At 43.3% G+C, this 25,689-nt stretch overlaps 1 protein-coding gene and 1 long non-coding RNA gene across 2 annotated transcripts in view; both read right to left on the reverse strand.

The window, feature by feature from the left end:
* LOC123384762 overlaps positions 1 to 3,955 on the reverse strand; it is a 52,271-nt gene extending 48,316 nt beyond the window's left edge. The window contains exon 1 of the long non-coding RNA XR_006596278.1: positions 3,700 to 3,955. This is a non-coding gene — a long non-coding RNA (uncharacterized LOC123384762). The remainder of the gene's footprint in view (positions 1 to 3,699) is intronic.
* A 4,788-nt stretch (positions 3,956 to 8,743) lies between these two features.
* The window catches only part of SLC15A1 (solute carrier family 15 member 1), a 58,522-nt gene continuing 41,576 nt past the window's right edge, over positions 8,744 to 25,689 (reverse strand). The window contains exons 16-23 of the mRNA XM_023252783.2: positions 24,849 to 24,968; positions 23,413 to 23,559; positions 22,384 to 22,433; positions 12,737 to 12,844; positions 12,509 to 12,620; positions 11,823 to 11,966; positions 10,739 to 10,846; positions 8,744 to 9,821 (exon numbers count right to left, since the gene is read on the reverse strand). Coding sequence (XP_023108551.2) covers positions 9,636 to 9,821; positions 10,739 to 10,846; positions 11,823 to 11,966; positions 12,509 to 12,620; positions 12,737 to 12,844; positions 22,384 to 22,433; positions 23,413 to 23,559; positions 24,849 to 24,968 — 975 coding nt within the window. The 3' untranslated portion in view covers positions 8,744 to 9,635. The remainder of the gene's footprint in view (positions 9,822 to 10,738; positions 10,847 to 11,822; positions 11,967 to 12,508; positions 12,621 to 12,736; positions 12,845 to 22,383; positions 22,434 to 23,412; positions 23,560 to 24,848; positions 24,969 to 25,689) is intronic.

The following is a 25,689-nucleotide window of genomic DNA, read 5'->3' on the forward strand; positions in this document are numbered from 1 at the left end:
TTTGGACATTTTCGTCGAGATGGGTGTAGATGAATTGCACGCACGCAGTTCTCTAGAAGCCGACTGGGGACCCCGGGGGCATTCATCTGTCTCGTTTTGAGGTAGGAGCAGCCCCGCCCTTCTGCATCCAGTCTTGGCAGACGAGCGATCAAGGGAACAGTGATGTGAGAGCCGGACTCTGCTTCTCCCACCTCCCTGGGTGCGGTTTTCTATTTCTGCTGCCCAAACCCCCTTGCTTTAGGGCCCACCATTCTTTGGGGTTTGTTTGTTAAGTTTTTGTCATTGCAAGGAGACAGAAATTTCAGAGACCAGTCGGAAGGCTGTACTTTAGTCTCTAATAAATGCCACACCCAACGGATATTTGCTTTTTATCCACATGGATTTCAACCTTCAGCCTGCGGGTGGGCCACGTCAATGCCATCTACATCTCAGGCTTTGTGGGCCTGGGCCACTGTTGCTGGCGCAGTGACAGTTGACGGTCGGGAAGGAGGATGGCCAAGAAAACAGAGTTCCAGCAAATGGAGGGAATATTCTAACCTGTTGGTAATCTCTCCAGGGCAAAGATGGGGAGCCAACTCAGGCCATGAGGGAATCACATCACACTTTATTTTATAACAAAATGAGGTCCAAGCAGGACATTTGTATAGATTATTCGTAGCTGCTCTGGGCAGATGTGGTGATACATCGAAGAAAATGCACAGTGACCTAGGCTGGCATCCCTTGCTTGCGAAAATGATCTAAAAATTATACATGTCTGTGCCAGAGGTTCTAAGCACCACTGAGAATGTTCTTTAGGAGACTCCCTGATGCATTTTCCACCACCCAGAGGAAGTTAACATGTGTTTGCTCAAATAAACTAGTCTTCTCTTTTCCGGGGATTCCTTCGGCAGGTCACATGCTAACGTGAACAGAACCAGAGAGCAAAGGGCCAAGAGGAAGGCAAAGGATGTGAGAGGTGTTTTGTGGTTCACAGACGTGTGACCACCCGCATCTCATGACACCTGTTACAATAGCAAGGAGGGACTCCAAACCTTGACTTGCAGATATTTCTATCCACACACACCTGCATAGTGTACAGGAAGAGAATCACGCCCGTGTGTTAGCTCTATCGCCATGCTGATATTATTATGCCAGCCATCACAGCTTCGAGTGACTCACGATGCTTTCGAAATTGCATTTTCCCCAGGAAAGATTCATTCCTGCTGATGGGAGGCAGGAGTTCCAACGGAAAGTTCATAGTTTTAAATAGTTGTCTTTAATGAACCACAGTACATTTCCATGCACTTGCTAGATCTAAAAGTTGTTGTTCCAGAAAGGCACATATTATCATTAATCACAGTGTTTGCATGGTTTTACAGTCTCTATTATGTTTTCACACGATACCAAATGCTGTGGTTTTCAACCTTGGTTCTTTATTAGAATCCCCAGGGGCATTCAGAAACAAAACAAAACAGATGCCCAGGCTGCAACCCCACAGTTTTTTGTTTTTTTTTAAATGTTCATTTATTTTTGAAAGAGCACAAGTGGAGGAGGGGCAGGGGGAGAGAGGGGACAGAGGATCTGAAGCAGGCTCCACGCTGACAGCAGCAAGCCTGATGTGGGGCTCGAACCCATGAACCATGAGACGATGAGCTGAGCTGAAGTTGGACGCTCAGCCAACTGAACCACCCAGGTGCCCCTGCAACCCCAGAGTTCTGATTTCAGTGGTCTAGAGTGAGACCCGTGCGTGATATTAAAGAATGGTTTAATCCTCAGATGATTCTAAAAAGCAGCCAGTGTTGAGAAACCACTGTCCTGACAGCTTCCTAACATGCAGAGGTCCCTGTTGTGGCCCACAAGGCCCTGCGTGATCAATCCAGGTCACCCCTCCCTCATTCCTTGCTTACCACACTCTGTTCTCAAACACACCCACCGTATTCCCATCTCAGGACATATGCCCCTTGTTAGGGCCCCTTCTGGAATGTTCTTCCCCTAGACATTTGACTGTCTTGCTTCCTTACTCCATTCACATCTCTGCTCAAATGTCGCCTCCTCAGAGATACCCTCCTTGACCACTCCATTTAAGATACCAGCCATGGGGAGCCTGGGTGGCTCAGTCGGTTGAGCCTCCTACTTCGGCTCAGGTCATGATCTCGCGGTTCGTGAGTTCGAGCCCCGTGTCGGTCTCTGTGCTGACAGCTCAGAGCCTGGAGTCTGCTTCAGATTCTGTGTCTCCCTCTCTCTCTGACCCTCCCCTGTTCATGCTCTGTCTGTCTCTGTCTCGAAAATAAATAAACATTAAAAAAAAAATAAGATACCAGCCTTCACCAGGCTCTGTCTCCTTACTCTGCTTATTTTTGCTTCATAGCACTTATCAACATCTGCCATTGTGTTATATATTAATCTGGCTTACATCAGTGCCTGGAAAACAGTAGAAGCTTAATAAATATTTGTTGAATGAATCAATGAATGGATGAGGATATATGTAAAATAATGCAAACTCCGGCAGGTAGGAAGTGCTTGATGACTAGGTTTCTTTGCCAACTCACAAAAAGCCAGCTGCTTCCTCCGACTGCCTAGTGCCATCCTGAGGAACGGCGACCCCTGCTGGAATTTGTACCTGAGTCCCAGACAGGATGGAAGTCCACTAATGCCAGTCCCAAGAAAGAAGCTTCTAGAAATAGATATTCATTGGGGTACTTGGGTGACTCAGCTGATTAAGTGTCTTACTTCGGCTCAGGTCGTGATCTCACATTTTGTGAGTTCGAGCCCCGCCTGGAGCCTGCTTCAGATTCTGTGTCTCCCTCTCTCTCTGCCCCTCCACTGCTCACGCTTTGTCTCTCTCTCTCTCTCTCTCTCAAAAATAAACATTTAAAAAAACTAAAAAAGAGAGAAATAGATATTCATTATCTGATGAGGCTTTCTGTTGTGTATGCATGAAAGATTCATAATAAGTATTTCTGACATTCACAAAAAAGGCCTTTTGTTGGCACCACATATTCGCGAGCATGTTCTCGTCCGCCATCTTGTGGCCAACCTGGGGAACTTCCAGACAAACAGTGTGTCACAACCTCACTTAGTCAAAGGAAATTTCCCACAGCTGGGCTTGGCTAGAGCCATTTGGCAAAACACCTGTGGACATTTGATCAGGCCCCGGTGCTACCAGTCTTCTTAGGCTCCCAATGTTTAGAAACAGAAAGCAATGGAGGTGACTGCTTGTTTGGGTAGCTTTTGCTGGGGGACAGCTGGGAGGAATGCCTAAGGGTCACCTCCCCCAGAGCCGAACCTTGCCTGGCCTTTGTCCTCCTATTCTGACACAGCCTCTACCGTGACCCTGGTCACACCCAGACCCCCACGATTTTGTCTGGCTACTCACTAAAGGCTTGTAAACTTCACAAGTTTATTTATCTATTTTGTACCCCCGGTATATTAAACTGTATTTAGCACAGAATAGGTGCTCACTAAACAGTTGTTACAGGGATAAAATAAAAATTGCTAGAGCACTTGATAGAGCACTTACTACATGCCATGCACTATATGAAGCCCAAGCACTTTCCATGCACAGTCTTATAAATCATGTGTCAATATTCCCAGGAGTGGCCCTGGAACTTGCTTAGTCCCCGACAGACAAGGACAGTCAGTGCCCGAATTAGTCGGCTTGGGCAGCCAGAACAAATGCCACAGACCCAGGGCTTAGATGACAGAAATGAATTTGCTCACAGTTCTGGAGGTTGGAAGTCCAAAATCAGGATGCCATGAGGGCTGGCTTCTGGTGAGACCACGCTTCCTAGCTTGCAGACAGCGCTTTCTTGCTGTGTCCACAGAGCGAGAGAGAAATCTCTCGCTTCCTCTTCTTAGGAGGGCACAAATTCCATGAGGGCTCCCTCACTTGCTCCTGGGATGCCCGCTTGAGGTCCTTAATGCTTATTGGATACACATGGGCGTGACTTTTGGGAGTTGAGTGGGCCATAATGAGGATTCCTTTCAGGTTTGTAAACCAATCCAAGGACCCAAGTAAGTTTAATGACTTACTGAAGGTTATTCTTAGTAAAGTTCAGTCTTCCCCATGACTAAAACCCTGGCTGAACGGCAGGGGGCAGCTGTGAATACCATCTCTGCCCAAAAGTACACTTTAGGGAAGGGCTCTTGGCATCCTTTGCCCGTGACCACAAGGCTGGGGAAACCTGTCAAACTGAGTTCCTTAAGGGAGGGGGGGGGGGTGCCTGAACCTCCTTTCTCTCTCTTTCCTGTGCTGAGGGGGGCAGAGAATGGGTTGAGAGCCACCTTTGAAATGGAAACTGTTAAGGGAAACGCATTCTTGGCTCAGCACTGAGGACAGGACAGTCCCCAGGCCCACAGGCTTGCTGCCCGGGACCAATCCCCTGACTCCCAACACTCACTGAAAGTTCTTAGGCCTCCACACTGGCCTCCAGAACAGTCAGCTCTAAGAGATGCGTGAATCTTTGTTGCAGGGGTTCCAGACCAGCAGCCCGACAGATCTAGCCCCTGTTCCTTTGGAGCTTTTCAACACATCTAGGAGCCTACAAGTCTCGTTAGAACAAGCCAGATGTTACATCCAATAAAAACTCCAGTGGCTCTGAATTGTCAGAGGATAGTGGGGTGAGAGAAAGCAAGCAAGATCGAAAGCCATTCTGGTCACACTGCAGTGGATGGGGGTGGGCGTGGGAGGGGCTGCGTCCTGAGACACCTCAGAGCCCAGAGGCCCGTGCTCTGTCTCCACTGTTTACTGACTTTGATCAGGTTGGAGTCAGAGGCCCCAGACACACGGGGCTTTCTCTAGAAAGCCTGCAGTCCCTCTGACATCACGGCCTGGAGCCAAGTGGAAGGACTTTTTATTTATTTATTTGTTTTCTGGAGGCCTCTGAGAGGTTTAGGGAATGGGGAGTTACTGTTTCATGAGTACGAAGATCCAGTTCTGCAAGGTAGGAAAAGTCCTGGGGACGCAGGGTAGTGACGCTCGCACAGCAGTGCGAGTGCCCTTCATGCCACCTCAAGAGGGCTACGTGGCAAGTTTTGTCACGTATATTTTACCACAGTTAAAAAAAACCCGAACAGCTTGCACATTCTCTGCTGTCCTCTGCCTGCTGTCACTTCCGGTCTCCTTTTCTCTCCAGCACTGTCACTGGCTACCACTCCTTCTGTGGCTCACGTCTCTCCCCTCGCCCCAAGCCCCTGCCCCTCAGGGTGAGACGCTGGCCCCTGCAGGTCCTCAGAGCTAAGCACACCGACCAACCCACCGGAGGAGCCACTGCCGGGATGCAGAACTCAGATCCAAGGGAGGGGCTTCCGGTGTTTTCAGAGCACCACAAGGTCCTTAGAGGAGGTCCTGGCTCCCTCTGAGATGGTAAATGTGTTTAATCTTTTCTGTTTCATGCTTCGAGAACAGGGCTTACCAGTCCCTCCTCCCTACATATCTCCCTCCTGTCCATCTAGCCCAGCCCTGGGTTGTCCGTCCTGGGTTTCAAGGGAGCTGCTTCTCTGAAGCTCTCTGGTGCCCCCTTTACAATGCCCTCACCAGCACGTGTTTAAAGGAGACAGAATAGCCAGGTGGTTAAGAGGCAGGTCTTTCTCTCTGCTCAGACTTGCTTGGGTTCAAATCCTGGCTCAGCCCTCTGCTAGGTATATGGCCTGGAGCAAGTAACTTAAGCCAGTTACTCCTCAGTTTTCTTAACTCTGAAATGGGGGCAAGAAGACTTTCTTTAGTATTGTTAGAGTTAATCCCACACCGTCCATTAAACATTGGCTGTGAGAGGCAGGTTGGTACAGTGGCTGGAAGCCTGGGCCCTGGAGCCAGACTGTGGATACGACCTTGGGCAGGTTACTTGGTTTCTCTGTGGCCGTTTCCCCCTCTTTGGAATGGGAATAATAATAGTAATCTACATTATAGGGCAGTAGTAAGGATTGATGCTTGTAAACTTCATGCAATAACGTGCCTACAGTGTCCAATAAATGTTGTCTACTGTTTGCCATTTAAAACAATGATGCTGCAAAAAAATGCCATAATGCGTGATGAAATGCATGCAAAGTGGTCAACAAAAATCAAACTTGAACATACATTTAATGAAGTAATTTTATAGGGGCGCCTGGGTGGCTCAGTCGATTAAGTGTGCTATTCTTGGTTTCGGCTCAAGGTCATGGTCTCACTATTCATGAGATTGAGCCCTGAGTTGGGCTCTGTGCTCACAGCACAGAGCCTGCTTGGGATTGTCTCTCTCCCCTCTCTCTCTGCCCCTCCCCAGCTCACATGCTCTCTCTCTCAAAATGAATAAACTTAAAAAGGAAAATAAAGTAATTCTATAAAGTCTAAAATAGACTGTAAGCTACATATTTAGTACCCCCAAGAAAAAGAACATCCGCAAAAGTAAAAACAATAGCAAGAGAAATATGGAAACAAAACAAGAATAAGCTATTATGAAAAAGATTCATGTGTATATTGTAAACACTTCTCAAAATAGTTTGGCTTTTAGGGGCAGGTGTTCCCCACTTTCTGAAAATTCGCATTATGCCACTTGACTTTTACAGAAACCTACATTAGTGCCTGTTGTTGCTAGTAGAAAGAAATCCAACGAGCATTTTTACTCTTACAAAAAAAGAGGGGGGTGGAAACCAAAATAGCATTTAGTGCTGGTTTTGAGGCCAGTGTCGTAGCGGCTGCACACGCCCCGAGCAGCGAGAGCCGTGCAGCCAAGCTCCTTCCCGGAGAACCACACTCAGCCTCTCGGCATCAAGCCAGAAGAGCTTTGAACTGTGTCTTTGAGTATCTGGGCTTTACCTCCATTTCCTCTGTGCATCTATTAGCAAGATGTGTTGTAAGGTATCAGCAGAGCCTGAGAGAGGTAATTGTGGGGGTCTGGGGGCATAATGGTAATGGCTTCTTTGCTTTCCGCCATTTGAGCTGACAGAAGGCTTCACGGGAACACCCCACTTTCAGAGAGCGGGCAAAACCTGTGTAAGTGATGAAGTCCTACTATTTTCAACAAAAGCACTTCCAGTGCAGGTGCTCTCCCCAATCCATGCTGAAGCGTATTTAGCAGTCAGCCAACAACCGAGTCAGTGTACCATTTGGTTTCACATTGATCAGCCCGGAGCTTAGAGAAAGGCACAAAGCAAGAAAACATGAGGACCGAAAGACCCTGCGTTATTGACTTAGCCGGATGTGTCCCCTCCGCTGTCCCCGCGCCATGACGTTTGCTATCGTCCAATACCTTGCATCTACAACACCCATGCTGTCACCTGTCAATCTTGATGATGTTTGGAGAAGTGGCTAATAATAGCTACAGGGAGGTAGCTATTTGACTCTGGAAACTCAGCCCTGAGCAGCACAGTGGCCTACTTCCATCTGTGCTCTCTCCTCATACCATTTAAAGATCAATAGAAACCACGTAGGCATCATCTCCATTCATATGCAAAGCATACCTCAGTGTTCATATCAGAGTCAAGGGGGTTTCATTCAAACATTGGGGAGTCTATTGTGGGCCAGATACCTTCAAACCAAGGATTTTTAAAGCTTCAGATTGTATGGTATTCTTTGCCTTGTAGGAGAAATGAAATCTAAAAGGTCCACTAAAAATCTGAAAGGACACTTAGGACTAGAATATCTTTCTTTGGAGGATTTAGAATTAGTTCTCTTTCTTTTTTTTTTTTTTTTTAATTTTTTTTTTCAACGTTTATTTATTTTTGGGACAGAGAGAGACAGAGCATGAACGGGGGAGGGGCAGAGAGAGAGGGAGACACAGAATCGGAAACAGGCTCCAGGCTCTGAGCCATCAGTCCAGAGCCTGACGCAGGGCTCGAACTCCCGGACCGCGAGATCGTGACCTGGCTGAAGTCGGACGCTCAACCGACTGCGCCACCCAGGTGCCCCGAATTAGTTCTCTTTCAATGATTGGCCAGAGCAGGTAATGACAACTGAGCCCTCGTCACTGTAGCTACTGGTCTGCTCCATCAAAGGCACCACATGCGAGTCAAAGGGCAGAACGATCAGGGAGGCAAAATTAGTAGTTCCTCATAGCTACTCTTTCATGCCAGACTTCGTTCATTAGGCTCATTCCCCTCACTGTTGAACATTCAGTTCTCCGCCTCTACCAGCATACCCCTCCCAGCCTGAGGGGAGCACGTTGAGGCCCACTATGTTGCAGAGCATGAATGGAGAACGAGACACACACAAGAGCTTTCAGCCTAGGCAGAGTTGGACAGGGCGAACGGCGTGAGTGCAGTGGGTGGACGGCCGGGCTGGGGATGGGAAAACTCCTGGGGGAAGTGGCCCGAATCCTGAAAATCAAGAGGATTCAGCCGGGGGTGGGGAAAGGGTGGCTAGAGAGTATGTGTCTCAGGACCTGAGTTTTCTTCTGACCTGGAAATGAGAACTTGACGCTTTCCAGAAGAGGGTCATTGTTGGTTGGATTGGAGTGACCAGAGAGAAAGGAGATGTGTCATGAGAAGAGAAAGCCTCGTGGGCCTCAGTTAAAGAAGGAGGACTTGATCCTAAGGGTCTTCAGCAAGATTTGAGAGTCACGTTGCTTCTCACTCTGGGGTTTGGAGCCTCCCCTTCCTTCAGTGTCCGTCGTGCAATCGATCTTCCTAATCGATCACAGGGGCAAGTCCTGTGATCCTAATCCTTCCTCCTAATCGATCACAGGGGCAAGTCCCAACATTCAGAGCTGTACACAAGTTTGTTTTTGTAGGAGTGACAAAGCAGAATTTTCTGGGTCTGGTAACCTGAGATAAACACTTACAGGAGGAATCAAGCGCGAAGTCTTTATAACGCTCTACAAGAATTTTCGTTCCAGCAGAAAAATGCTTATGAGTATCAAGAAAAACAAGATGGTACATAAATATGCACGTAGAAACCTCTATATCCCTGGGAAAAATAGGACTGGGGAGAAATAAACCTTATATTTCATGTTCCTGGAATTTATTGTACGTGGGCATTGCTTTTGTTCATACTTTTATCAACCTCTGATGACACTGTATTGAGTGTACACGACTTTTAGAATCAGGACCCATGTTAAGGATTTCTTATCCTACCCCCAGAACACACAGACACTTGCTCTTAAGAACAGGAAGGTATTTCATACATTCCTGAAACTCCAAAAGTCATTACTGGCCTTTACCTGAGCGGTCTTTTGAGTCACACAAAATTTAAAGAGGTAGGGAATGGAAAAAACAAAACAAAAAAACAAAAGGTAAAGTTATCAGTTAATACTAGCCGGTGCTTATTATATTCCATTCTAAAGCCTGTAAATTCACTTTTTCACATTGGCTCCTGCCGCATCGAACAGTGTTTTCAAAGAGTGCTGGAATGCAAACAATATGGAACTTTGCCACCCTTTCAAAAAGTTTAGTCCAAAATAACTTCATTCATGTGGTAGAAAAGGAGTTAAAGGCAGGATATAGACTCATGGTTGTAGAAGTGTACGTGTGTGTGTATGTGTGCATGCTTTAAATATGACTTTTCTTTAAAAAAAAAAAAAAAAAGACTTCTTCCAGACTTTTAGGTTCACCGCTGGCAGCTTTTAGAAAAGAGCTTTCTTGGTTCGCAATTCTGAAGTCTTCCCCATCAGTGTCCTGCCACCAGGGGACAGAAGCCAGGGCATGTTCCGGACCCAGTCCGTCCTCCACTTGCTTCCTGACATTTACATCTGCGTCTGTGAGACGGGAGTCACCGTGGAATAGCTATTTTCCAGGCTCTTTTTCTTGTCATCATCATCAAACTGAGCCTCGATCTCCGCTGGATTGATGTAAGTATAGAAACGGGCCATGATGGCAAATATCACGCAGACAACCAGAAGCAAGGCCGCAAACAGAACGTACTCAGCCCACTTGAAAGGAATTGGAGTTGGAGCAAGAAAAAAAACAACAGAGACGATACAGGTTATGGTAAGGTACGCATCGGGAGCACGTTTTCTTGCTATGTCTAGGTAAGAGGTGCTTTGTGATTAAATCGTTATGGACAATTGGCAGCTGTTACCATAGATACAGAATGGCCCGCTTTGCTTGAGTGCCCAGGTATAAAGATAACATTTTTTTAGCAGCAGCTGGAGTGCAAAAATCAAGAGTTTGGGGAGATGAGAGAAAATTTCTGAAAAACCCGCGTTAAGGGACATAGCTGGCCCCTAGAAGGATGGGGGCCCAGAGAACACCACACAGTACCCTTGAGGGAAAAATAATGTGCTGAATTGTTCTAAGACCCCCAAGTTATCTTTCGGCAGTATCTTGAGGTTATGAGCACACAGCATTAGCGTATGCTCCGATGGGACCAGAGAGAGAAGAAAAGAAACAGACAGGGAAAGGGACGACCCCTTATGAGGTACACATGCCGAAGTGTGGAAGGGAACGGTTTCAGTATCAGAAAAGCCCTCGTTTTATGTTAGCTGGAAAAATTACAATCGCCTTTAGAATGGCTCCACCTTTAGATATTATGAAGCTTTCTGGAAAATATGTCTGGCTTGGGGCCATTAAGCTGCATTCACAGAAGCTAGGAAAGATCTTTCCTTTGGCAGTAAACCACACTAGGATGTAGGTATGTTAACCCAACCTAGTTATTTTGGTTGTCACCTTCCAACTGTGCAACACCAAGGGTAAATATGGAGAATCAGCACACGCTTGGCCAAAAGACTGTTTGCTCATCACCCTCTCTGGCTGGTTTTATCCAATCATTACCCAATCATTAGAGTCATCATGACGACCAGTGACACATAAGACAGAGGCTCGTACGATCTCTTTGTCCACTCTGTACCTGTTCGCTGAACTGGCCTGCTCCTGCTACAATAAGCACAATGATGTTGCCGACAGCCACTGTCAACAGCCATCCCGCCTGGAGCACCGACTTCATGTTGGAGGGGGCCTGAGGAAACAAAACAAAGTGAATCCCGATCTAAGCTGCGACCACAGAGCTGGAGAACACAACTTACTGATTCTTTAATTAGGCAGCTCACCCTAAAAATGCACACTGAGGGGGCGCCTGGGTGGCTCAGTCAGTTGAGCGTCCAGCTCTTGGTTTCAGCTCAGATCATGATCCCACGGTTCGTGGGATCGAGCCCCATGTGGGGCCCTGCGTGGACAGCACAGAGCCTACTTGGGATTCCGTTTCCCTCTCCCTTTGCCCCTTCCCCCTCTAAAAAGTAAATAAATATTTTTAAAAATGCACATTGGGGTGCCTGGGGAGCTCATTCGGTCAGGCATCCAACTTTGGCTCAGGTCATGATCTTGTAGTCCTGTGAATCTGGGCCCCGTGTCGGGCTCTATACTGACAGCTCAGAGCCGGGAGCCTGCTTCAGATTCTGTATCTCTCTCTCTCTCTCTCTCTGCCCCTCCCCTGCTCACACTCTCTCTCTCTCTCTCTCTCATAAATAAACAAACATTAAAAAAATAAATAAATAAAAGCTAGGCCTTAATCAGTGTGTTTACTGGTAGCTATGAAGAGATCTCAACTGAGCCTTAACGATCACAAAGACACGGACCCGGAAGTGAACGCCAGTAGGAACAGCTGACATCTTAGTTGTTTCAGAGTATAGAATTCGCTGCCTATCATGACCCTGGTCACGGTCATTAATACAGTTCTTCCCACGTAGGACTCTAAATCTCTAGTATATGATATGGGAATTCAGCATCATATGATATACACCCCCAAGAAGCTAAACAGAGTCATAATACTATTCGACGACTTGGTCATCTCAAAAGCCTTGTTTGGTGGAATTTATCATAATGCTTTCTCGCATTTTCTGAACTATGAACGGAGAGCTTATGTAAATTAAGTCCCAGCAGCATTTTTTGAAGGCAGGAGCCTGGGGGAGGGGTGGTAGAAACAGTGACCAAGAGACCTGAGAATATGAGAACTCCAATCCCGTGACAGAGAAAACCACTTCACCGCAGGTGATCAGGAAATACTGTGGGATCTGCAGAGCCATGTTAACTGTGTTGGGTGCAATATCTTCAAACATGTGCAATTCAGCACAGCCGTCACTCTAAACCGGTAAGGCAAAAAGTGAGAAGAAATTAAAATGGAGATTGCTTCTAAAATAAAAATTGCTCAAACAGGCAAATGGAGTCTGGACTTCTAGGATCACGTCAGATGATTTGTCAAGGAGGTACACATTTTAAACGTAAATATGCAACAGTGCATTTTATGTTCGTGATGAAACGGCCTTGGTGAGATTTGAAAATCTGTTCACCAGTGTTTTTCTCTTAACTCAGAGAGCACATTGGAAGTCGGGTTTGTTTAAAATGTTGCCATCTCTTTGGACTAAAAGTTGGTAAGTCGTGTAAATAGATTATGAAGCAGCAGCAAATACTAGCCAGCATGAACTTTTAGAGTTAATTGGTCTGTTTATTTTTATTCTAAAAATGACAGTGAACTTAAGTCAATGCTAAGTTAAAGGATCAGTGGAGAACTGAATGAATTCTAAGCCCATTTAAAATACAGACACTAATATTACCCCAGTTAAATCATTAGCATGACCTAAGTGTTTGCGTAGAAGTTCTGATAACAACAGAATGAGTTACTGACCTTCCTTCTGATTACATAGGTATAGGCACTACCGAATTCCAGGTTGGATGATTGGAAATCATTCTTACACTGTGGTGGAGTCTGTTGTGTTGGGCTTAGCGTAAAGCTTTTTCTATAAAGAGAAAGAGTAACATAGGTAAACATTCCTGGTTTTAACAGCTTCGATGTATTGTTTAAAGAAGAAGACTCGAAACCCTTGAACTTTAGAGCACAGTGACCGGTACTTACACGCCCAAAGGAAAAAACTGATATTCGCTGGCATTGTGACTGGTGACGTTCACATACACTTTTCCATCCATTGTGATGTTGAAGCTGTCATCGAAACTATTTATAAATCTGAAACAGAAAACCATCTGTCTTGTGACTGGACTATGGGATACTTGGCTTTAGGTCATAGTTTGTGCACCTGAACTTGGGCTATGCTCTCTTTTGGAAGGAGTTTAAGATGTTTACAGATTTCTAGACTATAAAGGCAGAAAGAAGCAACCCTAGGTTGGTCCTTGTTCACCTGCTCATGAAAACACACCCCAAAGAATTTACCACAATTCTCTCCCCACAGCTGTTCTAAGTACTTTGTAACTAGGTACCATTTCTTTTCTTAAGTTTATTTATTTATTTTGGGGAGGAGGAATGACATGAGCGGGGGAGGGGCAGAGAGAGAGGGAGAGAGAGCATCCCAAGCAGCCCCAACTTGGGGCTTGATGTTACAACTGTGAGATCATGACCTGAGCTGAAATCAAGAGTCGGACGCTTAATGGACTGAGTCCCCTGGGTGCCCCACTGGGAACTATTTTAATGGTATGTTAGGCTGTTAGTATGGATTGAAATAGGTGCCGAGCACCCCCTTCAAGAAGGCAGCGTGTCTTGTGTTCCTTGCTCAGAAGCTTTAGAGCTAAAGCAGTGAAGCCCATGTAAATAGTCCATGAAGAAGCATCAAATACTGGTCAGCGTGAAAAGCAGAAGTTGCCTGGTACCCTAACAGACAGTCTCCATCGGGGGCTTCTTTTTGGGGGGTGGGGATGGAAGGCCATTTCCTGTCCTTTACCTCTTAGAGCCTGAGCAGGGACAGGCTCCAAGGAGTGGAGAGGAAGAAGTGGGCCAGTTCAGCAACCAGAGACAGTTTTGGGGGAGCTCCCTTCAGGTCTGCAGGTCCTCGAGTGATGGTGACTGGCACCCCACTAGAAAACAGATAGGAGGGCAGCACCCACAGGACTTACTGCTAGGTTCCAAGGCTTCCGGGTTCTGCAAAGTCCCCTATGCCTAAGCTACACATGGAGCCAGTTGAGTTGTTTGCCTTCAAAGGACCATATAGATGGTGACAGTGTAGACAGATGATTAGATCCCATCCTTAAATGTTCTGGGCTGAAGACGCTGATGCTCTTGTCCTTCACAGGAGAGGAGGGTGCTGCCCCAAATAAGACCAGCTGATTTTCCCCACCAGATAGGTGAGTGAAAGCTTTCAGCAGGTTATCCAATTTAAAGAATGGCAAGTAATGAGATTGTATACCTAAGTACTGTAGAGAACAATTTAACCTGTACATTCCTAAAACATATGGCCGAATTTCATCAGCTTTGTGGCAACAAGTATTGTCGGTCAAATTCTAGGTACTGGGAGAACATTTCCCTGAATTAAGCTCAGGTGCTGAAGTCCCTGGGCATAGGATTTGATGTAGTTTGACAGGTGCTTAACATAGAACACAGAATGTGACACCGGTCAGCAGGACCCTAGGTCCTAGGTAGACCCCTAGGAGTGAAATGGCTGGGTCATATGGTCACTCTCTGTTTAACATTTTGAGGAACAGTTTTTCAAAGTGTCTGCATCATGTTGTCACTTTACATTTCCACCAGCACTGCTGAAGGATTCCGACTTGTCCACATCCTCACCAACACTTGTGATTGCCTTTTTTGTTGCTTTTGTTTTTGTTTTTGGCTAGAGCCTAGTGAGTGTGAAATGGTATCTCTGTGGTTTTGATTTGCATTGCCCTCATAATTAATGATGCTGAGCATCTCCTCCTCTGTTTTTAGGCTGTTTGTATATTTTCTTTGGAGAAACGTCTCTCTAAAAATGTCCCATTTAGGGCAGGGGAGAGGGGAAATGGGTAATGGGCACTGAGGAGGGTGCTTGTTGGGATGAGCACTGGGTGTTCTATGTAAGCGACGAATCACCGGGATCTATGCCCCCAAACAAGAGCACACTGTATACATTGTGTGTTAGCTAACGTGACAATAAATTATATATTAAAAGAAAGAGTCCCATTTAAAAATTGGGTTATTTGTGTTTTTACTCTTGACCTGTAAGAATTCTTTATACGTTCAGAATCTCTCATCAAATATATGAATTGCAAATATTTTCTCTCATTCTATGGGTGTTTTACTTTCTTGATGATTTCATTGGTAGTAAAAAAGCTTTCTATATGATGAAGCCCAAGTTACTATTTTTTTCTTTTGTTGCTTGTCCTTCTGACTTCATATCCAGGAAACCACTGTCTAACCCAAGGTCACAAAGATTTACTTCCAATTTTTGTACCACCAGTAAATAAAAATACTTGTAAAATATTGGGGTTTTTACTTTGCTCATTCGTTTAATATATTTTAAAATTATTTATTAATTTGTTATAATAATTTATGTATATACTTAATAACAGATAACATATTCATACATTTTGGGTATATGTTCAAAATATTTTTATTGGATGTGATAAAAGTTTTGAAGCCTACCTCTCTAGGGAAACTTTGCACATGGGGACAAAAATACACGTATGAATGTGAATTATGGCTGTTTGGAAAAATGGCAGTAGCCTAAATTTCCCTGAAGAAGAGAATGGGTAAATAAATTATGCGGTGGAATTTTATATAGTGGTTTAAGTGAGTGGAGATAAGGGATACGTATAGCCATATGGTTAAATATTAAAATACTATTTTATAATATTATAGAACATAAGCAGGAAAATAACATATTAACTTTAAAAAGACTCAAAAACATTATTTGTAAATACGTACATATATAGCAATATGTAATGCTAAAAAATTCATGAGAAAGATCCATATCAAATTCTCAACCAACTTTTGACCAAAGTATCATTACTTCATGTAAAGGACTCTTTGAAGGTAGTCCAGATATGTATTGCAACTAATTTACCGATACCACATAATTAAAAGGATTCCATTTTAATTATGTATTCTTTCTGTGTATTCTTTCTTTAATTCATGCATTACTCAGAAATCTGACCTCCTGAAATTCTTGGAGTTGTCCTATTTATCAGTTTCTGACATTAGTTTTTCAGAACTTCCCTTTTTAATGGGTTGTCTCCTAGACAATGCTGAAATAGCAAATCCTTTGATCCACTAAGGATTTAATGTTGCCAGTGAAAAGAAAACAAGTTCCTGGCTTCTCTTTTTACCACACTGGGTGGGTTGGTGGGGTAAAATGTTGCTGGTTTTATGTATCTCCATAAAGACAATTTAAAGAAAGAGAAAAAGAATGAAGCTTTAGCATAGCACCAGAATGAGAAAGGACACCACGATTTAAACTGTTCAAAGTTTCCAAAGTTAGGAGACATTTTTGAAGAAATGAAAATGATGATTCTGAGGCACAAAGGAAATACCAGAGGCACTTCCAGCTCAGACGAAATATGAAGATCAGGAAAGGGCCAAGTGACCATCATCAGAAGATTTCCTTCCGGATCTGCTAGGACAGTTGTGTGTATGTGCATACGTGAGGGATGGAGGAACGATCTAGAAGACACAAAAGAAGATGTCATGGACTTAACTATGTCTCCCAGCTCCCTCTCTCCAATTCACATGTTGAGGTCCTAACCCTCAGTACCTCAGAATGTGACCGTATTTGGAGGCTGGGTCTTTCAAGAGATAAAATGAGGTCATTAGGGTGGGCCTTAATCCAAGATCACTGGTGTCCTTATAAGAAGAGGCGATTAGGATACAGACCCACAGAAGAAAGACCATATGAAGACACAGAGAGAAGATGGCCATCTCTAAGCCAAGGGGAGAGGCCTCAGAGAAAACCAGCCCTGCCAATGCTTTGATATTGGACTTCCAGCCTCCAGAACTATGAGGAAATAATTTTCTGTTGTTTAAGCCTTCCAGCCTGTGGTACTTTGTTATGGCAGCCTTAGCAACTCATACAGAAGAGAACAAAGAAAGAGAGGAAGAGCCAAAAATCGAAAGGGCCTAGGGCTGGCTACTACCCAGATGCAGTTATACTGCAGGGAAACCTGAGCACACCAAGGAGAAAGAAGATACGGCTTGGTGAAACGAAATTAAATCAACCACAGAGAGTGGCAGACGCTGTCTGTCTGTCTGTCTATCTGTCTATCTATCGTGAGTACAATTAGGTGCTAGATGCCAACAGAGATAAGATTCTAGAGTTCTGGGAAGACAATGGCGGCTAACCTGTGACCAAGTGTGAGAACAGAAAAGCACTCCCAGGCAAGCAGGGACTCGCAATTTACCTCACAGCTTTTCTTGGTCAGATATTTGAACACGGTCTCAGCAAAACAAGAAAGGTGTCCAAGAAAGGTGATATGGAGTTCAAGAAAGAAAGGCGCTAACCTGGGCAAACAGACAATTCTAGGAGGACAGCGGCATCTCAGGACTACAGAGCAAATGCCCTAGTTAGATTAAAGAGCGGGCTCGAGAGTTGGTTCTCAAAGAGGAAAGTGAATTCCCTTGATCCAATCCCTAGAGATACAGGTTTATCCTTTTGTCAACAAGAGGCCAAGTGAGTTACAGGAAAAACAAAGGTTGTGCAAGAAAACCTTAGTTTAAAATTAAAGCAGTCAGGGGCACCTGGGTGTCTCAGTCAGTTGAGTGTCTGACTTCAGCTCTGGTCATGATCTCACAGTTTGTGAGTTCGAGCCCCACATCAGGCTCTCTGCTGTCAGCACAGAGCCCGCTTCGGATCCTCTGTCCCCCTCCCTCTCTGCCCCTTCCCTGCTGGCATGCACGCTCTCTCTCTCTCTCTCAAAAATAAACATTAAAAAAAAAAAAGAATTAAAATTAAAACAATCAAGATGTAGTACCACCGAACAATTCAAGGTATATAACAGAATATTCCAATTAATCTTGACATTCAGAATGTTTCCATTTGAGGATATATTTTCTTTTCTTTTTTTTTTTTTTTTAACGTTTATTCATTTTAGAGACAGAGAGAGACAGAGCATGAATGGGGGAAGGTCAGAGAGAGAGGAAGACACAGAATCTGAAACAGGCTCCAGGCTCTGAGCTGTCAGCACAGAGCCCGATGCGGGGCTTGAACTCACGGACCGCTAGATCATGACCTGAGCCGAAGTCAGTCACCCAACCGACTGAGCCACCCAGGCGCCCCGAGGATATATTTTCAAGGATATAAAGTTGCGTTTCCTTCTCTTTCAGACTTCTATTACATTGTGGTTAATATTTATATAGTCAACCTGGAAACCCTGTATATTAATCTATTTTTAGAATTGACCTAGCACATGGAATACACACAATAATAAATATTACAAATGTTAACGATGTGAAATAAACCAGAGGTAAGGAGACATGAAAAGTTAATTCCATTTCTTTACCATTTCTATTAGATAATTAACAGTCATCATCCTAATCATATTACCTTTCCCTCCATTAGTTCATGTTTTAGTGGTAACTGGTAAAAACAAAAATCCAAAATTGTTAATGTGTGGCCACAAGGAAACAGGGATTGGTGGTAGGAGTTCAGCCAAATAGGAGACCTACTCTCATTTCTCTCCCAACTTATTCTTATTTTTCCATCTTACTTGAAAAGTGTATTTACAGAAAGTTGGCTTTTCGGTGTACAGTTCTATGAATTTTTTTTAACGTTTATTTATTTTTGAGACAGAGAGAGACAGAGCATGAACAGGGGAGGGGCAGAGAGAGAGGGAGACACAGAATCTGAAACGGGCTCCAGGCTCTGAGCTGTCAGCACAGAGCCCGACGCAGGGCTCGAACTCACGGACCATGAGATCATGACCTAAGCCGAAGTCAGACGCTTAACCGACTGAGCCACCCAGGCGCCCCCAGCTCTATGAATTTTAACACATGTCTAGATTCATATAAATACCACTACAACCAGAATACAGACCAGTTCCCCAAATCTCCCTCGTGCTGCCCATAGCCAAACCTCTCCTCCACTCCCAACCACTGATCTGTTCCCACATCCTTATAATTGTTTTGACCATTGTCAGAATGCCATGTGAATGGAATTATATAGTATGCATGTAACTTTTTTGAGATCGGCTTCTTTCATGGCATGATGCATTTGACATTCATTTATATTATTGTATATGTCAATAGTTTGTTCCTTTTTTGAGTAATATTCTTTCATGTGGATGTACTATAGTCTATTGTCTGTTTATCCATTACCCACTGAAGGTCATTTGGGTGACTTCCAGTCTTTGGTGATTATGATTAGAGGTTCTATGAACATTTGTGTATAAGTTTTTATGTGAACGTAAGTTTGCATATATTTTTAATTAAAATATTTTTTTAATTTAAAATTTTTTTTTAATTTTTTTTCAACGTTTATTTATTTTTGGGACAGAGAGAGACAGAGCATGAATGGGGGAGGGGCAGAGAGAGAGGGAGACACAGAATCGGAAACAGGCTCCAGGCTCTGAGCCATCAGCCCAGAGGCCGACGCGGGGCTCGAACTCACGGACCGCGAGATCGTAACCTGGCTGAAGTCGGACGCTTAACCGACTGCGCCACCCAGGCGCCCCTAATTTAATTTTTTTTTAATTTGAGAGAGAGAAAGAGCACAAGAGCACAAGCAGAAGAGGGGCAGAGGAAGGGGGAGAGAGAGAGAAAGAGAGAGAGAGAGAGAGAGAGAGAGAGAGAGAATCTTTTTTTTTTTTTTTAATTTTTTTTTTCAACGTTTTTATTTATTTTTGGGACAGAGAGAGACAGAGCATGAACGGGGGAGGAGCAGAGAGAGAGGGAGACACAGAATCGGAAACAGGCTCCAGGCTCTGAGCCATCAGCCCAGAGCCCGACGCGGGGCTCGAACTCACGGACCGCGAGATCGTGACCTGGCTGAAGTCGGACGCTTAACCGACTGCGCCACCCAGGCGCCCCGAGAGAGAGAATCTTAAGCAGGCACCATGCTCTGCTCAGAGCCTGATGCAGGGCTCAATCCCATGACCCTGGGATCATGACCTGAACCAAAATCAAGAGTCAGATGCTCAACTGACTGAGCCACCCTGGTGCCCCAAGTTTGCATTTCTTTAGGATAAATATCTGAGAATGGATGGCTGGGTTGTATGGTAAGTATACATTTGACTTTATAAGAAACTGCCTCACTGTTTTTCAACAAAGCATGGTTACTGTGTCTCCTCACCAGCATTTGGTATTATCAGTTAAAAAAATTATTAGAGCCGTCTAATAGGTATGTCATGCAACTCACCGTGGTTTTAATTTTAATTTTTTTAATGGCTAATGATGTTGAACATCTTTTCACATGTTTATTTGCAATGGATATATCTTCTCTGTTGTAATGTCAAAATCTTTTGCTGTTTTTTAACTGGGTTATTTTCTTATTATTGAGTTTAGAGAGTACTTTATATATTCTGGATACAAATACTTAGATATATGATTTGTAAATATTTTACACCAGAATGTAGCTTACCTTTTCATTCTCTTAACAGTGAGATTTACAGAACAAAGGGTTTTAGTTTGGATGAACTCTAATTTACCTATGTCTATATATCTATATGTATATATTAAAATGAAATATTATTCAGCCATTAAAAAGAAGGCACTCCTGCCATTGTGACAACATGGATGAACCTAGAAACATCATGCCAAGTGAAACAAGCCAGACAGAAAAAGACAAATACTGCATGGCATCACATATATATGGAATCTAAAAAAAAAAAAAAAAAAGTTGAACTCATAGAAGCAGAGAGTAGAATGAATGGTGGTCGCCAGGGACTGGGGGTGGGAAACAGGGACACGTTGGGTTAAAGAGCACAAACTTAGTTCCAAGAGGAATAAGTTTCGAGGTTCTAATGTACAAATGGGGACTATAATTTGTAACACCATATTGTATACTTCAAGTGCACTAAGTGATTAGATCTTAAGCATTCTTACCACACACGCAGAAGGTAACTAAGGTGATTGTGTTAATTTGATTGTAGTAAATGCTTCACAATGTATACATATATTGAACCATCATGTTGAATACTTTAAATATATACAATTTTATTTGTCATTTTATACCTCAATAAAAGTGGAAAAAGTCATAGAAAAATACTGCTATGATTTTGATAGGAATTGCACTAAACCGAGGGGCCAGTTTGGGGAGAATTGACATTGTCACTATATTAAGTCTTCTTTTCTTTTAACTTTTATTTCTTAAATTTATTTTTATTATTTTATTTCTTTAAAAGCCTTTTAAAGTTTACTTATTTTTGTGAGGCTGCGAGCGGGGGAGGGACAGAGAGAGAGAGAGAGACACAGAATCCAAAGCAGGCTCCAGGCTCTGAGCTGTCAGCACAGAGCCCAACACGGGGCTCAAACTAACCAACTGAACTGCAAAGATCATGATCTGAGCTGAAGTTGGACACTCAATCAACTGAGTCAACCAGGCCCCCCTTTTTTCTAACTTAAAAAGATTATTTTATTCATTCATTCATTCATTCATTCATTCATTCATTTATATTTTAGAGAGAGGGCTTGTGTGCACATGTGCACAAGCAGGGAGGGGCAGAGGGAAAGGGAAAGAGAATCTCAAGCAGGCTCCATCCTCAGCACAACGCCCAATGCGGGGCTCAACACCACAACCCTGAGATCATGACCTGACCCAAAATCAACAACTGGTCACTCAATCGACAGAGCCACCTTGGTACCCCTATATTAAGTCTTCTAATCCATGAATCCAGCATATCTCTCCATTTATTTCACTCACTCTTAGTTTCTTTCATAAGCCTTTTGTAGTTTTAGTTCTCAAATCTTGTATATGGCAATAGTCAAAACAATGATAAAGATGTGGGAACAGATCAGTGGTTGCCTTGGGCTAGGAGTGGAGGAGAGGTTTGGCTATGGGCAACACGAGGGAGATTTGGGGAACTGGTCTGTATTCTGGTTGTAATGAATGGTGTTTATATGAATCTAGACCTGTGTTAAAATTCATAGAACTGTACACCATGTTTTATTAGATTTGCAGCTAGTATTTTATCTTTTTTTGGAGCTATTGCATAGTTTTAGAGTTTGTTTCCAATCACTCATTACTGGTATATAGAAATGTGATGCTTTGTTGCATTGCCCTTGTATTTTGTGCCATTTCTACACTTGTTCCTAAACTCACTTACTGATTCTATGAGTTTTTTGGTAGTCTTTGGGACATTCTGTGCAGATACTTATGTCATCTGTGAGTAGGAATAGTTTATTTCTTCCTTTCCAATCAAGATGCTTCTTTTTCTAGTCTCACTGCACTGGTGTCTAGAAGGATACTGAATTGGAGTGGAGAGCACGGATGATCTTACGGGAAGACCATTCAGACTTTCACCGTTAAGTGTAACGATAGCTTTGGTTTTTTAGATGTCCTTTTTCAGAGTAAGGAAGTTCTCTTCAACTACTAGTTTGTTGAAGTTTTTTTTTTTTTTTAAATCATGAATGGACACTGAAGTTTATTAAATGCTTTTTCTGCATCCATTGATATGATGATATGGATTTTTTTCTTTAGTTTATTCAGATGACAGTTTATCTTGATTGATTTTTTTTTTTTTTTGAATATTGAACCAGCCTTACATTCTTTGGATACATTCCCATACTCTCCTTGTTACAGCTGGACTTTATTATGGGAATCATCACTTCCATAAGAAGCTGATAAAACTTAAGTTTTAAAGAAATATACATACCTGATGCCATTTTCTCCTTTTTCTGGCTTCTGGTTAAGGCCATCCTTTACCTGAGAAAGAAAGCATTTTCAACTCTTATCCACTTGAATAAGTTCAGATTACCATTTCAGCCTTTGAGAAGGAGAATGACGTTGACATATATCCTAGGAGCTAAGGGCAGAATGACTATATGTGCAGGGCTCCAACCTTTGGCCTTGGTTTTCTTTAAGGTTAACATGAGCCTCCACAATTTTTGATGCTTGCTTTCTGGAGGTTCCACAGAACCCTACTGTCCAGGAATTTGGAATGAGTCACTCAAGAACTCCCTAATTCAGAGCCTGGAGCCTGTTTCCGATTCTGTGTCTCCCTCTCTCTCTGCCCCTCCCCCGTACATGCTCTGTCTCTCTCTGTCCCAAAAATAAATAAACGTTGAAAAAAAAAATTTAAAGAACTCCCTAATAAAACACATGACCAAGAAGTCTTAATTCCATATTGTAGTTTCATAGAAGGTCACCTAAATTTACCTTATAGAATACCCACAACTCCTTCACTTGGTTCAACTATACCTTCATAGTTTCTTTATATGTGGATTGGCTTATAAGCACTTGTATTTTGTCATGAAATATTTTGTGTATATTTTTATTGCTTTTACCTAATATATTTACTACATTTTTAAGGGACTGCTTTAATTTTCCAATTAGTGTGAATTTTATAACCAATACAATTAAAGATATATTTAAAATTTTATCTCAAAAAGTTGCTAAGAATGCATATATGTATTCTGTGTGACTTGTATGCACTCGCCCCCCCCCCACTATATCATGCCCCAAAGTTCTTTTTAAACATTTTAATTAATATTAATCCTTCCCATCTATCACTCAAACTTTTATTGGAAGTCAAATGACTTGTACCCTTGAAGAAGGAAGACTTGAAGATGATCTTACATAATTATAATTGTACTACATGGGGTAAAAGAAAGTCACACCATTCACAGGCTGTTTCCAACATCACAAATAGTAAAGAATCAGCTGTAGGTGTCTAACTACTTACCACGCGGTAGTTATTGGGGGCCCACACTAGCAGGGTATGGCGATGGCCCTGCTCAAACTTATGAGTTACTGGAGTGATGGGTAATCCAGTAGAAGAGATGTTTATACTTGTCAGTTTGTCTACATCAAACGTCATAAATTCATTTGTCTATAACGGGAGAAAAGGAGTCAAAGTTAATACCATAGCATCTTATTCTGCACTGTCACGCAGAATAACTGCACACTGCCATGGCATATCATTTGACATCCCCAGTTGACGTTCATACACATCAAAAAAATGCCTTGAGGGGCGGGGCGGGGGGTGCTTGGCTGGTTCTGTCAGTAGAGCATGTGACTCTTAATCTCAGGGTGGTGAGTTCAAGCTCCACATTGGGCACAGAAGCTACTTGGAAAGAAAGAGAAAGAAAGAAAGAAAGAAAGAAAGAAAGAAAGAAAGAAAGAAAGAAAGAAAGAAAGAAAGAAAGAAAGGGAGGAAAGAAGAAAGGAAGGAAGAAAGAGAGAGAGAGAGAGAGAGGGAGGGAGGGAGGGAGGAAGGAAGAAAGAAGCCTCCCACCCACTCTTTTGAACTCTGTCATGAACTTCTTTAGTGTTACACAAGAATTATACTTTTTGTACAGCATTTTACTATTATTTCATTTTATGAAAATAAATGTTCTGGAAATCATTTCTACCATTGGTCAAAGAGTAGTTTTAGAGGAAAAGCCATAACCCTGGTGACAATCAGTACTGGGCTGCTCTGAGCACTCAGAAGTCAAATTTTCTTTTTTCTTCGAGATTGTCAGTTTCATAAGCTATAAGGGAGCGGTTCTTAACCGTGGCTGAACAGGAGTGAGACCAGTTAAATCAAAATCTATGAGGTATCAGAATTTTCAAAGCTCTCTAGGTGATTCCAGTATGGACCCAAGGATGAGAACCTCTAATTGAGACCAGCGACCATCCAGATTAGGGTTTTCTGACCTTGGCACTATTGACGTTTGGGGCCAGATAATTCTTTGTTGTGGGACTGTGTGTCAGCATCCCTGGCTTCTTACATATGAAATGCCAAGAGCACACTCTCAGTTGTGACAATGAAAAATGTTTCCAGAAATTACCAAATGTCCCCTTTGGGGGCAAAATAACCCCTAGTAGAGAACCATTGCCAGATCCTTGCTGTTTAAAATGTGGATCCATGCACGAGAGAGCATGTTAAAAATTCAGCATTTCAGACCTACTGATTAAGACTCTGCATTTCATAAGCTCCCCAGGTGATTCACATGTACATTAAAGTTTGAGGCACACTGGTCTGGAGTGAGGCCAAAATGAGACCAAGATAACAAGACATTTCACTTCTGGACTTGTTGTAGGAATTACATAAGGGTCAAGAAGATCAGTTTCTTCAAATCCTATTATAATTCAGGTCAGAAGATAAAAAAGGAAGTTGAATTCCCTTCTACTTACCTGGGACATTTGGTCAAGTGTCACTGCGCTTCCAGGAAAATATACAGTCATGTTATCATTTCCTATATTCAGTACTTTAATCTGGACTTCGTTTTGTTTGGGGAAGACTGGAAGAGTTTTCTGAGCAAAATAAAAGAAGATTAGCAGTGATGTCTCCACGCACATTGAAGATAAGCTTGCCCTAGCACGACAGTCACCCCCCCCCCCCCCTGCTACAGCACAGAAAGCCGCCCCGGCTGAGATACCAAACTCCCCTGTGAAGTCTTCAGGTGTTCACCTCATGGCACCCACAGAAAATGATGCTTGTACAAAACATGGAAGAAATCACAAAGAGGCTGCTCTGGGTCTTACCTAGTCACCTCCAAGTCAAAGGATACCAGGTTATGAGGCCTGCTCTCTGAGGAGGTCAGAGTAACCACAGCCCAAGTGAATGTTTATCTTGTTGTGACACGTGAGATCTACTCTCCTGGAGGCCACCATCATCCCCTCTAACTTTGGGAGCCTGGACCACAGCCTTGACAGTGCTCTCGACATCCTTCCGTAGGTATTCTATGCCCTCCTGCCTCCACACGTTCCTTCAGGGCTTCTGCCTTCTCCCTGTAGTGCTCTCTCTCAAATCCTGGGGTCCATGGAGCAATCCTTTCAATTCTAGTCTAGAAGCCTACACTAGTCCCACAGTTCATTTTGCACAAAGCAAGCTATGTTCCAGAGCAAGTGAGTACACGCACGTTCACAGGAACACAACACACGGTAGCCAAAACATCAAAGCAATGCAAATGTCCACTGACGGACGAATGGATAAACAAAACGTGGTCCATCCAACAGTGGACTATGATTCCAC

This window comes from Felis catus, chromosome A1 (assembly GCF_018350175.1).
Source record: "Felis catus isolate Fca126 chromosome A1, F.catus_Fca126_mat1.0, whole genome shotgun sequence".
Lineage (NCBI taxonomy): Eukaryota > Metazoa > Chordata > Mammalia > Carnivora > Felidae > Felis > Felis catus.